The sequence below is a fragment of the Vombatus ursinus genome, unplaced genomic scaffold, assembly GCF_900497805.2.
Source record: "Vombatus ursinus unplaced genomic scaffold, bare-nosed wombat genome assembly UNPS02014832.1, whole genome shotgun sequence".
Taxonomy (NCBI): Eukaryota; Metazoa; Chordata; class Mammalia; order Diprotodontia; family Vombatidae; genus Vombatus; species Vombatus ursinus.
The window spans coordinates 74852874-74867586 of NW_020954610.1; the positions used below are offsets into that span (position 1 = coordinate 74852874).

General features: G+C 37.4%; 1 protein-coding gene across 1 annotated transcript in view; it reads left to right on the forward strand.

Annotated features, from left to right (window-relative positions):
* LOC114025888 (collagen alpha-1(XV) chain-like) overlaps positions 1–14713 on the forward strand; it is a 117143-nt gene that overhangs the window by 72491 nt on the left and 29939 nt on the right. Inside the window, exons 4-7 of the mRNA XM_027839398.1 lie at positions 3024–3098; positions 5285–5365; positions 9384–9567; positions 12173–12285. Of these exons, the coding sequence (XP_027695199.1) occupies positions 3024–3098; positions 5285–5365; positions 9384–9567; positions 12173–12285 (453 nt within the window). The remainder of the gene's footprint in view (positions 1–3023; positions 3099–5284; positions 5366–9383; positions 9568–12172; positions 12286–14713) is intronic.

Consider the following 14713-nt stretch of genomic DNA (forward strand, 5'->3'; position numbering starts at 1 on the left):
AGGCGTGACTGTGGCTGAGGGCTTGCTTTTAGAAAGCAGATCTACAAAAGATGGAATGAGAAGCTCCTAAGTAAAGATGAATACAAAAGAGTAGCATGAGCAAGACAGATAGCAAGGCTAAAGACAAGGTTAAGCTGAGGCATGCAAAAGAAAAAAAAACTATTGAAATTTGAAAGGTATTTTAAGCTGTCTTTTGAGCACAACTTCAGCAAGAAAATTTGGTAGGTGGAGAAGCAACAGAAGACACAGAGTGAACTGGACCATAAGCACTGGGAGCACAGGCAGCAGGAAGCTACATAAGAAGTCATGTGGCATGGTGGGTAGAATGAGTATTGGATATAGCATCAGGAAGACCTGAGTTCCAATCCTCCAGCAGATGTTTACTAAGAGTGTGATCCTGGACAAGTCACTTAACCTCTCTAGACTTTTCTTTCCTCACCTGCAAAATGGAGATGATAATAATAGAGCCAATTATTCATTGAGATACTATGTTCAAATGAGATTATATTTAAAATGTGTACAAAGCACACACACATATATACATATACATATACATATACATACATATACATATGGGTATATGTATGTATAGCATAAAGCAGCTAGGTGGTAGAGTGGATGGAGTGGTAGGCCTGGAATCAGGAAGATTTCTCTTCCTGAGTTAAAATCTGGCCTCAGATGCTCACTAGCTATGTGACCCTGGGCAAGTCACCTAACCCTGTTTACCTCAGTTTCCTCATCTGTAAAATGAGCTAGAGAAGAAAATGGCAAAGCACTCCAGTATCTTTGCCAAGAAAACCCCAAATGGGGTCACAAACAGTCAGACATGACTTAAAAATGACTAAACAATAAAGACATATAGAAATATGAGTTTTCATTGACCTATTTTCATATCATTTTGAAAAACTAAAAGCAACATGGTATAATGTATAGCGAGGTAGCCTCAAAGCCAGGAAGTTTTAGGGCAGGAGTGTGCTGGTAAATATTTAATAATTGACTCTCTGTGGGAGGTGAGGGGGAAGTACATGCAAGACACACTTTTAAGTTTAATCAGCAATATTTACATTTTCTCCATCCTTTCTTAACTCTAGACAATAAAACAATACATCAAGGCCAGATCTGTAGCATTTGCTGATTTGGGAGGTGTAAATGCTCTTCCTGAAAACTTAACAATCAGCTCTCACCCTATTTATTGACTTAGGTTCAAAAGTCCCACCTCTAATAATACAGTCACTTAACCTCTTAGTTCTTTGTGTAACTCCATAAGACTATAAATTACATAGAAGTTTCCAGTCTGCATCAGTAGAGAAAATTTCCTCACCTGGTTGTTCCCTATATAAATTAAAACCCAGGTCCAATCTCTATCCCTTTACTTTTATTGTTGTTGTTTTTGGAGGCAATTGGGATAAAGTGACTTGCTCAGAGTCACACAGCTGTGTCTGAGGTCTGATTTGAACTCAGGTTTTCTATCCCCCCTTAGTTTTGAAGGACTAACTTTAAATTTTAAAAGTTCTTCAGATTCTCTGTATTTTTAAATGCCTGAAATGACTAGTTGTCTAATTAACTAACAAGAGAAAACCAGCACATGCCAGTAATTAGGGAAATCTTTAGATGGGGTGGTAGGACAGGGTAGTCTGTTGCCTGAAAGACTGTGGAGCACCAGTATCATCATCACCATCACCATCACCATCAAACATTTATTAAGTAATTACTGTGTGCCAGGCATTGTGCTAACTGCTGGAGTTACAAAGAAAGGCAAAAGCAGTCCCTGCCCAGGATTTCAGAAAAACCTGGAAAGATTTACAGGAACTGATGCTGACTGAAGTAAACAGAGCCAGGAGAAGATTGTACACGGTAACAGCAACATTGTGCGGTGATCAACTTTGATAGACTTAGCTCTTCTCAACAATGCAATGATCTAAGACAATTCCAAAAGACTCATGATGGAAAATGGTATCCACATCCAGAGAAAGAACTATGGAGTCTGAATGCAAATCGAAGCATACTATTTTCTCTTTTTTGTTTTTTTTTCTTTCTTGTGGTCTTTTTCCCTTTTGTTCTGATTCTTCTTTCACAATATGACTAATGTGGAAATAGGTTTAATATGATTGTACATGTATAGCCTATATCAGATTGCTTGCTGTCTTGGAGAGGGGAGAGGAAAGGGAGGGAGAAAATAATTGGAAGGCAAAATCTTATAAAAGTGAATGTTGGAAACTATCTTTACATGTAATTGGAAAAAATAAAATACGATTAAGGAAAAAAAAACAGTCCCTGCCCTCAAGGAGCTCCCATTCTAATCAGAGAGATAACATACAAACATACAAGATAAGTACAGGATAAATTAGAGGTGACCTCAGAAGAAAGGCACTAGCAAGGGGAGGGAAGCAGCAAGAGGGGTGACCAGGAAAGGCATGCATGCAAAGCTATGGAGAACACAAGGTCAGCTCTACACTATGATAAATCAACAGAATAAGATTTTAGTCTAGGATATGTTTATAAATTTTCAGAATTATTCCTTTATACAGCTTCAAAATATTGTAGCCCTGATAAGGTATTAAAAAAACCTGAATAAAATCATAAATTATCTTAATAAATCATCACAAAAGGAGCAAAATGTTCCCCTAAGTACATATTTCTAATCATACTATCAAAGACATGAGCCCTGTGCAGCCTGCTTGATCATCCTTTGGTTAGCTAATGCAAGGTTTAGCATCATAGAACTTGCTTTTAAATACTTTGAAATTTCTTTCATGTGTCCACGGAAATGAATTTTATTTTTAAAAATATCTGTTATGAATGTCAATTTTTTTACATTACATTTAATTCTCACTCCTTTCAAATTAAAGTCTCCCTTGTGAAAAGGAAATAATTAAGCAAAAACATCCTCTTGGTCCAAGTAAATCACGTAAAAATTCATGTAAATCTTTCAAATGTCTGTTATGTGAGGCAAGAACCAGAAACTATATTTATCCTCATGGTTCCTTTATGTTGAGTCATTCACCAACTCTCTTTTCACTTAGGGTTCAATACAACAATTAACCATTCAGCCAGATCCTCACCCTTCCAAGGACCAATGTGAAGATGATGACCCATATGTGAGTACTCCCAGATTTCTAATTCAACTCTAATCAAGCTGCTGCCACAGACAAAGGCTGATTTTCTAGTTGATCAATTTCCATGATGTAATCACTCACATTACAAAAAATTTGAAACCCTCTGAAAATTCTGCATTTGGTTTGGCTCAAATTCTATTTCAGGTGTTTTTGCAGTACTTTAATGATTTTGTTGGTTTATGGATCCAGTTCTGGATACCATGGACAGGGCACTACCACCTTTGAAGACTCTATGCCTGTATTCTCTGTTAAATTGCTGTAAGAATGGGGACACAATGAAGCTTCTCCAAGCCAGAGCCTCTGAGTATCTTTAAGCAGTGAAAGATGGGATATGAAGCCGGCTGAACCCCACCAAATAAACAGAAACAACTTTGTTCAAGAGGGGAAAAGATATATTTAATGAGGACTTGAAAACATATGGAAATTGGGGAAAATTTTCTATCTCAGTTTAAACATGAAAATCCATGAAAACATGGAAATCTATAAATAGAAGATGCATTTTGTAGCAGTAGACCTAGTGATACAGACACATAATTGTAAATAAAATGGAATTAGATTATATCTCCTGGGTCTAATTGGGCTTGCCTTGGGACAATACCATAAGGTCATCCCAAGTTAAAACTAAAACAGACAGACAGACACCCATTGCCTCTTGCACCTTTGTCCAATAGAGAGAAGAGGGAAAGAAAGACATTACTACCAATTGCTGTTCTGTCTGTCAAAAAGAAGAAGGAACCATTGTAACATGCCATTCCTTCTTCCTCTTGGGACAGAGGGCTAAAGACCTGACCAAGCAGAAAACCTGTCTAATTTTAAGTCTTTCTTCCCACTACTTCCAGTCTAGTCATTGCCTTCTTACTAGAGTTTTTATAGTCTGCTTCTCAGCATCTCCTGAATTTTGAAGGCAAAAACGTACAGCATTCCAAATTCTATGTCAAATTTGAGGGTTCATGGGGAGAATTTCCACCTTTTAAGGAACAAATCAGTTTGAATCAAGGAGGTCCTACTTTGTTAAAAATAGAAAGCTGTCTCTTTAGTCCCGTTACATGATTCATTGCTATCCCTTATCCAAGATCTATTGTTCTGCTGGAACTAAGAAGAAGTGGAGTGTGGGTAGGAGATAGAAGATAAGTTATTATACCTCCCCTGATTCCAAATAGGTAGAAAGAAATGATGTATCAATAGAAAATCATGATGTTGCCAAAGATAACTAAGCATGTAGGTGCCTAATAACTACATTTTAGAGAAGACATCAATAACCTGGAATATATCCAGAAGAAAAGAGTGTCTTGAAATTGTACCTCCCAAGGATTTGCTGGAGAGTCTTGACATATTTAGCTTGCAGAAGAGAAGACTTAGGAGGTAAATAATAGCATTTTTCAAATTGTTTAAGGCTTGTTGGAGGGAAGAGGGACTAGGCTTGTTCTACTTGGCTCCATTGGATGGAACAAGGACTAATGGTTGGAAATTAGAGAGAGGGAGATTTCAGCTCAATATAAGGAAAAATTTACTAAGAATTTGAGTTGTCTGAAACTGGAATGAGCAGCTTTGGAGAGCAATGAGTTCTCTGTTCCCAAAGGTCTCCAAGCAGAAGTTGTATGACCATTTGTTAAGAATGTTATGGTGGATGTTTTTACTTTGGATGGGGTTGAACCATATGACCTCTGCATTTTTTTAAGATCCTACATTCTTCTAGCTGAGGGCTAGAAATAGTATATTTTCCTTCTATTTTCCCCAGAACCACAAAAAAAGGACAACTAGATTTTAGAATTTAAAAAAAATAGATACAATGCACATGTGTGCATGTAAGAATTAACCTAAATTAATTAATCCTTTATGCTTTGTAAATGAGAATTAATAAAAATTAAACTGAAAGGCACTGATTTTTCTTATCCCTTCATTTTGAATTCTTTTCTTTTATTTACTTACAGAGCAAATACCAAAAAATTGATTTAGAAGTGAAATATTCTCTCAAACCGGTCGTTTAAATTGATTGTTAAAAAAAAAAATGACTTTTTAACAGTACATCACCTTAGAGTGCCAAGCAGGCTATTGCTTCTTAATCAGGCTTGACCTTTTATGGCAGATGTAGTTGTCATTAACTCATGTAAATTATTTCTCTTTCATATGGTGTATGAGGTGTATGAGTTTGATTTGGTTTTGCCTAGGCATCTGGAGAGACCAGTGGTCTTCAGGAAGCAGAAGATGTTGCTGAAATACAAGAGGCCATCACATACACTCAACCCCCTGTAAGTGGCTGAATTAATTAATTGTTTTACTGATACATCATTAGTTTACACTAATGGTAAATGAGTTTGTTTCGACTGGGCTGCAAATCCTCTTGTACCTTGACAGGATCACTATACTTCAGGATCTTGGGTTTTCACCCACTTCATTTCTGAAGTATCAATTAGTTGGTCAGTAAGCATTTATCAGGCACCTACTATGTGTCAGGTATTGTGCTTAAGCAGTGGGACCCTAAATGGTCATATCAACCAAAGGCAATCAAGTCCCAAGAAAAAGGACTTAAATCACTCACACAAAACTCTTGTGTACCAAGTACCTTCTTTCCTACCTCTGTTCTTTTGCTTATACCATTCTATCTGGAAAGCCTTACCTATGCCCACTGATGAACATCAAAATTCTACACATCCCAGCTTCAATGTCCCTTGTCCCACGAAGTATTTGAGAGAGTAGTTTCAGTAGAATGTTGGAGAAGGAAATTCAGTTCTAGGAGAAAGTGGGCAGTGAGAAAGTGGGGAGGGAGGTTCAAGTATATATTTTTAAAAAGAAATTTAATAGTTAAGGGGAACAGAGAGGAGAGATGGTAGCTGAATGAGATGGAAAGACCAAGCAAAATCTTTTTGTTGGATTGGGAAGCATTGGATATGTTTGCAGGCATATGGAAAAGAGTCAGTGGTAAGACTGAAAATGCATGAGAGAGAGGACATTCACTGGAGGAAGGTCTTGGAGGGGGCAAGAGGAAATGAGATCAGAGATACAGGTAAGGGGATCAGCTTTAGTGAGTAGTAAAGATCCTTCTTTATGAACAGAGGTATGGAGGAAACAGAGGTTGATGATGGTAAGAATAAAAAGAGAAGAAATGAACTCACGTCAGGAGAGTTCAATCTTCTCTCTGTCCCCTAGTGGGGACTTGGAAGCATATGGAAATTGAGGGAAATTTTCTAACTCAGTATAAATATGAAAATCCACAAAAACAACTTCTACAAATAGAGGCTATGTTTTGTAGCAGTAGCCCTAATGATAAAGACACACAATGATAAATACAGCAGAATTATATTTTGACTCCTGGGCCTAATTGGGCCTGCCTTGAGATAAGGCCCAAGGCCATTCCAGGTCAAAACTAAGACAGATAGACATACAAACACACCCAGTGATTCTTGTGCCTTTGTCCAATAGCGAGAGAGGAAGAAAAGGGCGTTGCTACCACCTACTGTTCTGAAATTCCACTGTCTGACCACAACCTGCTGGTCTTCCATTTCTCTGACTTTCTCACGGGCATTAAACATTGTTTGCCCTAATTGTGACCTTTAGTCTCCTTTCCCATCCTTTTTCTCTTAGCTCATCTTTCCCACTTTGGCTCCATTTCCCAGCCTTGAGCCATGATTTGCCATTTTCATGTTTCAGTAGCTACTAACCTAGAATTCCTTATTTGTCTTACCTCTTTCTTTCCCCCTTTCCATCTTCCACTATGCCCATAAATCACTATCCCTAGGTAATGCCCATCTGATTTCTCTATTACTGCTCTAGGGCTACTGGGCCTCACTGAAAAAAGTACTGGTATTTTCGTGGTTTCCATGAGATTTCTTCCCTTGACTCCATGATTACAAAATGAGTACTTCCAGAATTTCAGCAGGAGTGGGGGCTGGGATGATGGGAGAATGGGGTGGGGATAGGAAGGGCAGAGAGAGACAGAAACAGATAGAAACAGAGAGATAGAGACAAAAGGAGTTGTATGGCATCACTGGGTACATTTTGTAGATGTTGGGTTGAGATGAAGGGATCAAAGTATCTTCCCTATCCATGGTAGTATATGATTTCTCCTTGACTCCCCTTGTGAGTGAGTTACGTATATCTCCTTGTGGTTTCCTACATGGAAATCAGTTGGGGGTGGCAAGGTGGAGTGTAAAATTGAGTCTGTCTGACCTTTAAAAAAATGGAAATCTCCAGTGGAAGTTTACTGGTTTTAGGAGGGTGGAGGAAGGTGGTTCTGGGGTAAAAATGGAAATCACCCAGAGTTTAGTAAATTACTGCAGAAATTTCCTCATAAGAGAATTGACCCAAGTCCTTATTGGCTAGTGGCTACATGAGAAATGTTTTCTGAGGTATTCCTTTTCTCTATTTTAGAGAACAGAAACACAGAAGAAAAGTTAATGTTGGCATATGGTGATAATGAAGACAAGGTCTTTTGTTCAGTAGGGGAGAGGGATGGTAGGAGGGAGAGAGAGAAAGATATAGACACTCAGAGAATATACATATATATGCACATATATGTATATGTACAATGTATTTTGCCTGTATCTATGTAAATTGAAGGTAGTAGTGGGAAAGAAGGCTTTAGGATATTGGAGGATGAGTAAAGGCTTCATTTAGGTGCTGTTTGAGTTTAATTTTTGAAGAAAGAAGGGATTCTAAGAGGCGAAGATGAGGAGGGAGTACATTCCAGGCCTGGCAAACAGCCACTGCAATGGCACAGAGATAGGAGATTGAGAAGTGTATGAGAAACAGTATAATGGTCAGGTCATTTGACTATAGAGTAATGGAAGCAGAGTAATATATAATGAGGCCAGAAAGATATTTGGAGTATCCAGATTGTGATGGGTTTTAAAAGGCAAACAGGGGGTTATATTTTATCCTAGAGGCAATAGAAAGCCACTGGAATTTAATTGAATGGGGGAGTGACATGGTCAGACTTTCCCTTAAGGAAAATTACTTTGGCAGCTATGCAGAGGATAGATCAGAGTGGAGAGACCTGAGTTAGGAAAACTAATTAGGAGTGTATTGTAGTAGTCCAAGCAAGTGGTGATGAGGATCTGAACCAAGGCATGGCTTTGTGAGTCATGAGAAGGGGTTGGATGCAGGAGTGTGCTGGACCTGGATCTTACTGGCTCTCAATAGCTGATTGTTAAATTTTCAGTGTGATCATTTAAGCCACAGAAACAGACAAAATGCTACAAATTGGGGCTTGATTTATTGATTATATAGACTTAAGAAAGTGACTAAGAAAATGTTAATAATGTAGATTAAATTTGAGTGTGCCATGTTTTTGGACAGCTGGTTGTTAAACATTTGCTAGCACAGTCTTGGATGTAAGAAATGTCGTGGAAATATAAATCATGAGATTTACCAATTGATTGGGCATGTGGGATGAGGGAGAGTGAAGGGCAGAGGATAACACTGACGTTACACTATGACTTTCCTTATGCCATTGAGTTCTGTCACTATTTTAACAGAGTGAGTCAGTCAACAAATATTTATTAAAAGGGTATTGATTCCTAAGGGGATAAGGAAAGGGATTGGACCTGTGATTTCACTGGTATACAGAGCTTTGGAGTGAGGAAACTCCTTCTAATAAAATAATTATATAATAATAAATAGATGTTATGTTTCCATAAAGGGAAGCTAGGTGGCACAGTGGGTAGAGATCCAGCCCGGGAATCAAGAGGACCTGAGTTCAAATCCAGACTCACTTAACCCTTTTTGCCTTAGTTTCCTCATCTATAAAATGAACTGGAGAAGGAAATGGCAAACCACTCCAGAATCTTTGCCAAGAAAACCCCACATAGGGTTACAGAGAATCAGACACAACTGAAATGACTCAACAACAACAAAACATTTCTATAATTGATGCTTTATAACTTATAAAGCACATTCTCACACGTTGCTTCATAGAATAAGGTAGATGAGTCTGGCATTGCCTTACTTTATTCCCAAAGATGCCATCTGGTTCTAAATATTAACTTTATTGCCAGATAATTTTTGCAGTGGTAAATAGGACATTCACAATCATTTGAATATATTAAAAAGAACAGATTCTTAAATGAGGATCTTTGGAAGAAAACCAAGTCTACGTTCAATTGTTTCAGGTCTTCATAAAAATCTCTTTTCTGATATTCCCCTTTTGGAGGTGAACACAATTACTCTTGGCTTATTTGGCACTTTGTGGGTATATTTTCCTTTTCCAAACTATTCAAAGACATTTCTTTTGCTATTGCTAAGAAAATAATTTTAGATTTTTTTTTTTAGCCTGAAGAAATAAAGTCAGAGCCAGTAGAAGCACCTCCAACAATACCATCTGAGTCTAAGGAAATGGAGCTCTCAGGTGATGCTGAGACTGAGGATGGTCCTGAGGCTGAGGATGGCCCTAAGGCTGAGGATAGCCATGAGATCACCAACACCAGTCACACAGACCACAGCAGCTCAGAACAAGGTCAGTTCCTTAACTCATTTTGTATTCTGAGGCTTTTTCTTTATTACAAAGAATCTTGCCCAGTGACAAATGGAAATCTAGTAGTATTTAAGATACAGTTACTCAAACTCTTAATCAGTTGGGTTTCTTTTAGAGAGCAATTACAGGATTTGTCATTAAGTAATTTGTAATAATATATAGTTAATAAAAGTATAATTTATAATAATTATTAATTTATAATTAATAGGATTTGAATCTGGAAGAGGCTTGAGAGACCATCTAACCTAGACTCATCCTTTTACAAATGATGAAACTCAATCTCTGAGAGGGGAATTTATTTGTTCAAGTTTTTGGCCAATGATTCAATCCTGATATTACCCAGTGTTCCTAGAGATAGAATATTTTGAAATCAAATTGGAATTTAATGCATAAAGAAGCTTAGAGAAACAGAAAGCAGGGACCAAAGGAGCATAAGGAAAGAGATCTGGACCTGGAAGAGGCCTTTGAATGTCTAGTCCCTCCATTTTACAGATGAGAAAACTGAGGCCCCAAGGATGTTAAATGATTTGCCCAAGGTCACACAAGGAGATACAGTGTGAAGTGAAAATATGTTTTGAAACATTTCCATAAAATCATAACCAAATTAATATCTGAATATCCTCCCCAATACCTACAGATTAAAGTCTATACTCTCAGTATGACCTTCAAGACCCTCCACTTTCTGGCCTGCATCTACCTTCCCAGCCATTTCTTATCTATCCCCTACTTTATCTATACACATAGGACCCAGCTGCTAGATGAGGCAGTGGATAGAGCCTTGGAATTGGAGTCTGAACACCTCGGTTCAAATTGTACTTCAGATGCTGAAGTAATCCTGGGCAAGTCACTTGAGGCTTTCTCAGTCTTGGTTCCCACATCTGTAAAATGGACATAATAATAGGGTCTGCCTTATAGGGTTGTTGTGAAGATCAAAAGAGTTAACATATGTTAAGTGCTTTGCAACTGTCATAATACTATAATAATAATAACTAGCTTTATACAAGATGTCCCCAAAGACTTAGTGAGGTTTTAAGCTATTAGTTATTAAACTATAAGATATAAAGTGTATTTATATAAATTTATATAAAGGGTATTAGCTTAAAACGTCACTAAGACTTTTATATATTATACAACCCTCATAATTCTATAATAATAATAATATCTAGCATTTATACAAAGTATCTCTAAAGTCTTAGTGAAATTTTAAGCTATTAGTTATTCAGCTAAAAGCTATTAGCTTCAAACTTCACTGAGACTTTTGTATACTATACAACCCTGGCGATATAATAATAATAACTAATATTTACAAAAGGTATCTCTAAAGTCTTAGTGGGTTTTAAGCTATTAGTTACTAAGCTATAAGCTAGTAGCTTAAACTTCACTAAGATTTTTGTGATACCTTGTATAAATGCTAGTTGTTGTTGTTGTTGTTGTTGTTGTTGTTATTATTATTATTATTATTATTATTATTTCCATCTCTGTACTTTATTCATATCGTTCCCTGTGCCTGGAAGACCTTCCTTGACTTCTATCTGCACCCCATTCCCATTTTACCCTGGTGACAGCTTACCTTCCTTCAAGGTTTTGCTCAAATGAGATCTGCTCTATTAAGCTTTCTTTCCCTGCTTCTTGCCCCACTCCCCAATAGGAATGGATTTCTCTCTCTTTTCTATAGCACTTCGTACATCTGTACGCACTTATATTCCAGTCTGTGTAAGATGTATCTATGCATTTACATTCCCTTTCCCCCTGAGCTCCATGAAGTCAGGGACTAGTTTTTATTTAATCTTTGAGGTTTCCTCAGCGTCTTGCACATGCTCAATAAATGTTTGGTGAATAAATAAGATGAACAGAGATTTGGAGGACAATTGATTTAATGTCTCCTAGATGAGGAGAGACATTAATCCTGTCAGTGCTGATCATGTGGATTGAAGAGTTAGGGACTAAATTAAGGCCATTAGATGCCAAAGTGACTGGTCATTTTGGTGAACCAGCTAAACCAATTATTTGATATTATATAATTGGCTCCACATCCATCAGTCCTCCCCCCCAAAAAAAAAGTCTTTTGACTGAAGTTTTCACCTTTCAACAAGTTATGTTAATGTTCTGTACTGTGGGAAAAGATGGTAGAAGAATTAGTGGGAGAAGAATTATTTGCTGGACCTAGAAGCATGTGACCCTGACCAAATCACTTCCTCCCTCTTTGGGCTTCGGTTTTATCATCTGTGGAATGAAGCAGTTGGACTGGATAAGCTCTAAAATTCCTTCCAACTCCCAAATTCTGTGATTTAAGCAGCAAGAATACCCTTATGGCCCAAATCTCACTTTTTACTAGTTAAATGAGGCCCGGTGAAATAGGGAGCCAGCTGGCCACAAGTACTCTCTAGTGGTTGACAACCTTTTGTGGATGAGAATAAAGTCAGTGGTAGACAGTGAAGCCTCTTGGCAACCTCATGGTTAACCAGTCAACTAGACTTCTTGAGCCCCATCAGAGTGTATGTGTGTGAATATATGTCCCATGGGGGATGGTAATCTCATTTTCACCTAGTCTTTATACTATAATAGAATGACCCTTTTTTCAATTTAGGAACTGGTGACTCCATTCATGACACACAAGAAAAGGACAATGTTACTGAGAGTGACCAAAAAGAAGAGATTGGTTCAGGAGATGAAGAGCTCCTTGAAATAAGTGGAGAAAAGGTGTGTAATAAATTAAATATGTCAATTCAGTAGGGCGCACCTCATTTGCGTCTTTCAACTTTAATAGTGACTTTTTTATTAAGTATACCATCACCAAAAAAAAATTATGTCTATTTGCTCATATTTCCCTTAATAACCTACTCTGATGCTTCCTCATGACCTTCAGATGACTCTGTTTCAGTTCTTGAAGGCTATACTAATGAGGCACAATCTTTGGAAGACAGAAAAACTCCAACTCTGGGCTGAGTGATGGAACATGTACCAGCTGTGTGAGGGCAAGATTGGGGGGATGGGGTGCGGCGATCATTTCCAAAAGGTTGGCCAATAGTGATGAAGTTTTTGGAGCTGTGGCAGCTTAGATAGGCAATACATAAAACATTCAAAAACGTGATCTGTGAAGATAGAGGAAATGAATATCCATGCCCAGAAAATCATAGATCTTTGAAGGTGTCAAAAAATTGCTTATAGCTCCGAACTGAGGACAGTACAGAGTAATTGAGAACCATACTGTGATCTGTCTCTGAGCTTCCAAACATATAAAAAATATTTTTACCAGATTTGTAAGTTCATCTGTACTTGAATTTAGCCATTATAGATTCATATAAATGACTAATAATTTAATTTCTGAGCATAAACTTCCCTCCATCAAACTTCACATAATACTTTACTTTCTAATGAACTTTTCATCTAATGCTGTGGATTATAGTGATCTATATTTGTATCCTCACCCCCACCCCCCATCCTTCCCTCAAGCCCTCAACACCTATTGGAACCAGGAACATGTATCATCATCATCATTATTTTTTTTTTATCTAAGATGTATGATTCCATTGTTGTAGGTTTCCCTGGTAAGGGAACTCCCTTTAAAAATATAAATCAGCAGCTGTTCTGTAATTTAGGGTATTAAAGAGTTGCCTGAAGTACTGAGAGATTAATTGATTTGCCCAACATCACACAGCCAGTGTGTATCAGAGGTAGGATTTGAATTTTTGGCCTCTAGGGCCAACTTTCTTCCCACTATATTCTACTGCCACTTACCCAAATTAGCTCATTTTAAACAGGGCCAGGGATTTGAGCCATCTACCTGGTAGATTCAACTAATCAGCTATGGGTTTACCAATGAGCAATTGATTACCATGAGATTTATTCAACTAAGTCGATACCACTGCCAACCCAATAAAATAATAATTCAAAATTGTCAGTTCACTTATCCAGGTTATTATAAATGCACAAGTAGACCCATTGAATGTCAAGTATTCCATTGCTTCATAGCTGTCCTAGAATTTTTTTTTTAAATTGACAATAAATGATCCACTTGATGGCAACACAAAGACTGAACTTGAATGTGTCTTTCATTTTTTCCAGTATCCAAAAAGGTAATAATGCCCATGGTGTCCTTCTTCAAGGAGATGTTGTGAAGATAAAATGAAAATAATGCTATTATTAAAATGGAAATTGTTAGATATGCCCCAATTTTATACTAATTTCATTAGCACAGTGACTGGCACACAGTAGGTACTAAGTAAATGCTTGCTGACTTTTCTTGATTTGGAATCATGGCAACTTATACTTCAGCATTACACTGGATCTATGATCTCATCAATTTAGGTACTCCCTTTCACAATACAGTTCACAATCCATCTACACCTACCTATCCCATGTGACTCTTGTGTCTATGTTCTCTTAATCTACCACAAAGGATCCAGCTAACATACTGAGGCCCTTGACACTGAATCAATACCACTGGTTATCTCTTACTCTCACGATGTGACTGGACCAGACTGGCCCATCTTTCTTTATTTTTCTTTTTTTTTAATTAATTTATTTTGATTTATCAACAATCACTTCCATATACTTTTGAGTTTAAAATTTTTCTGCCCTTCCTTCCTACCACCCTCCCCAAGATGGCGTACAATCTGATATAGGCTATACATATACATTCCTATTAAACATATTTTCACATTAGTGATATTGTAAGTAAGAATTAGAACCAATAGGATGAACCACCAGAAAGAGGAAACAAAGCTCAACAGAAGCAAAAAAAATAGCAAATAGTATGCTTCGATCTGCATTCAAACTCCACAGTTCTTTGGATGTGGATAGCATTTTCCATCATGAGGCCTTTGGAGATGTCTTAGATCCTTGTATTGCTAGGAAGGGTTAAGTTTATCAATATTAGTCATCACACAACATGGCTGTTATTGTGTACAACGTTCTCTTGGTTCTGCTCACTTCACTCAGCATCAGACCATACAAGTCTTTCCAGGTTTTTCTGGAGTCAGTCCATTCATCATTTCTTATAGCACAATAGTATTCCATTACATTCATATACCACAACTTGCTCAGCATTCCCCAATTGATGGGCTTCCTCTTGGCCCATCTCTTTCTTTCTTTCTTTCTTTCTTTCTTTCTTTCTTTCTTTCTTTCT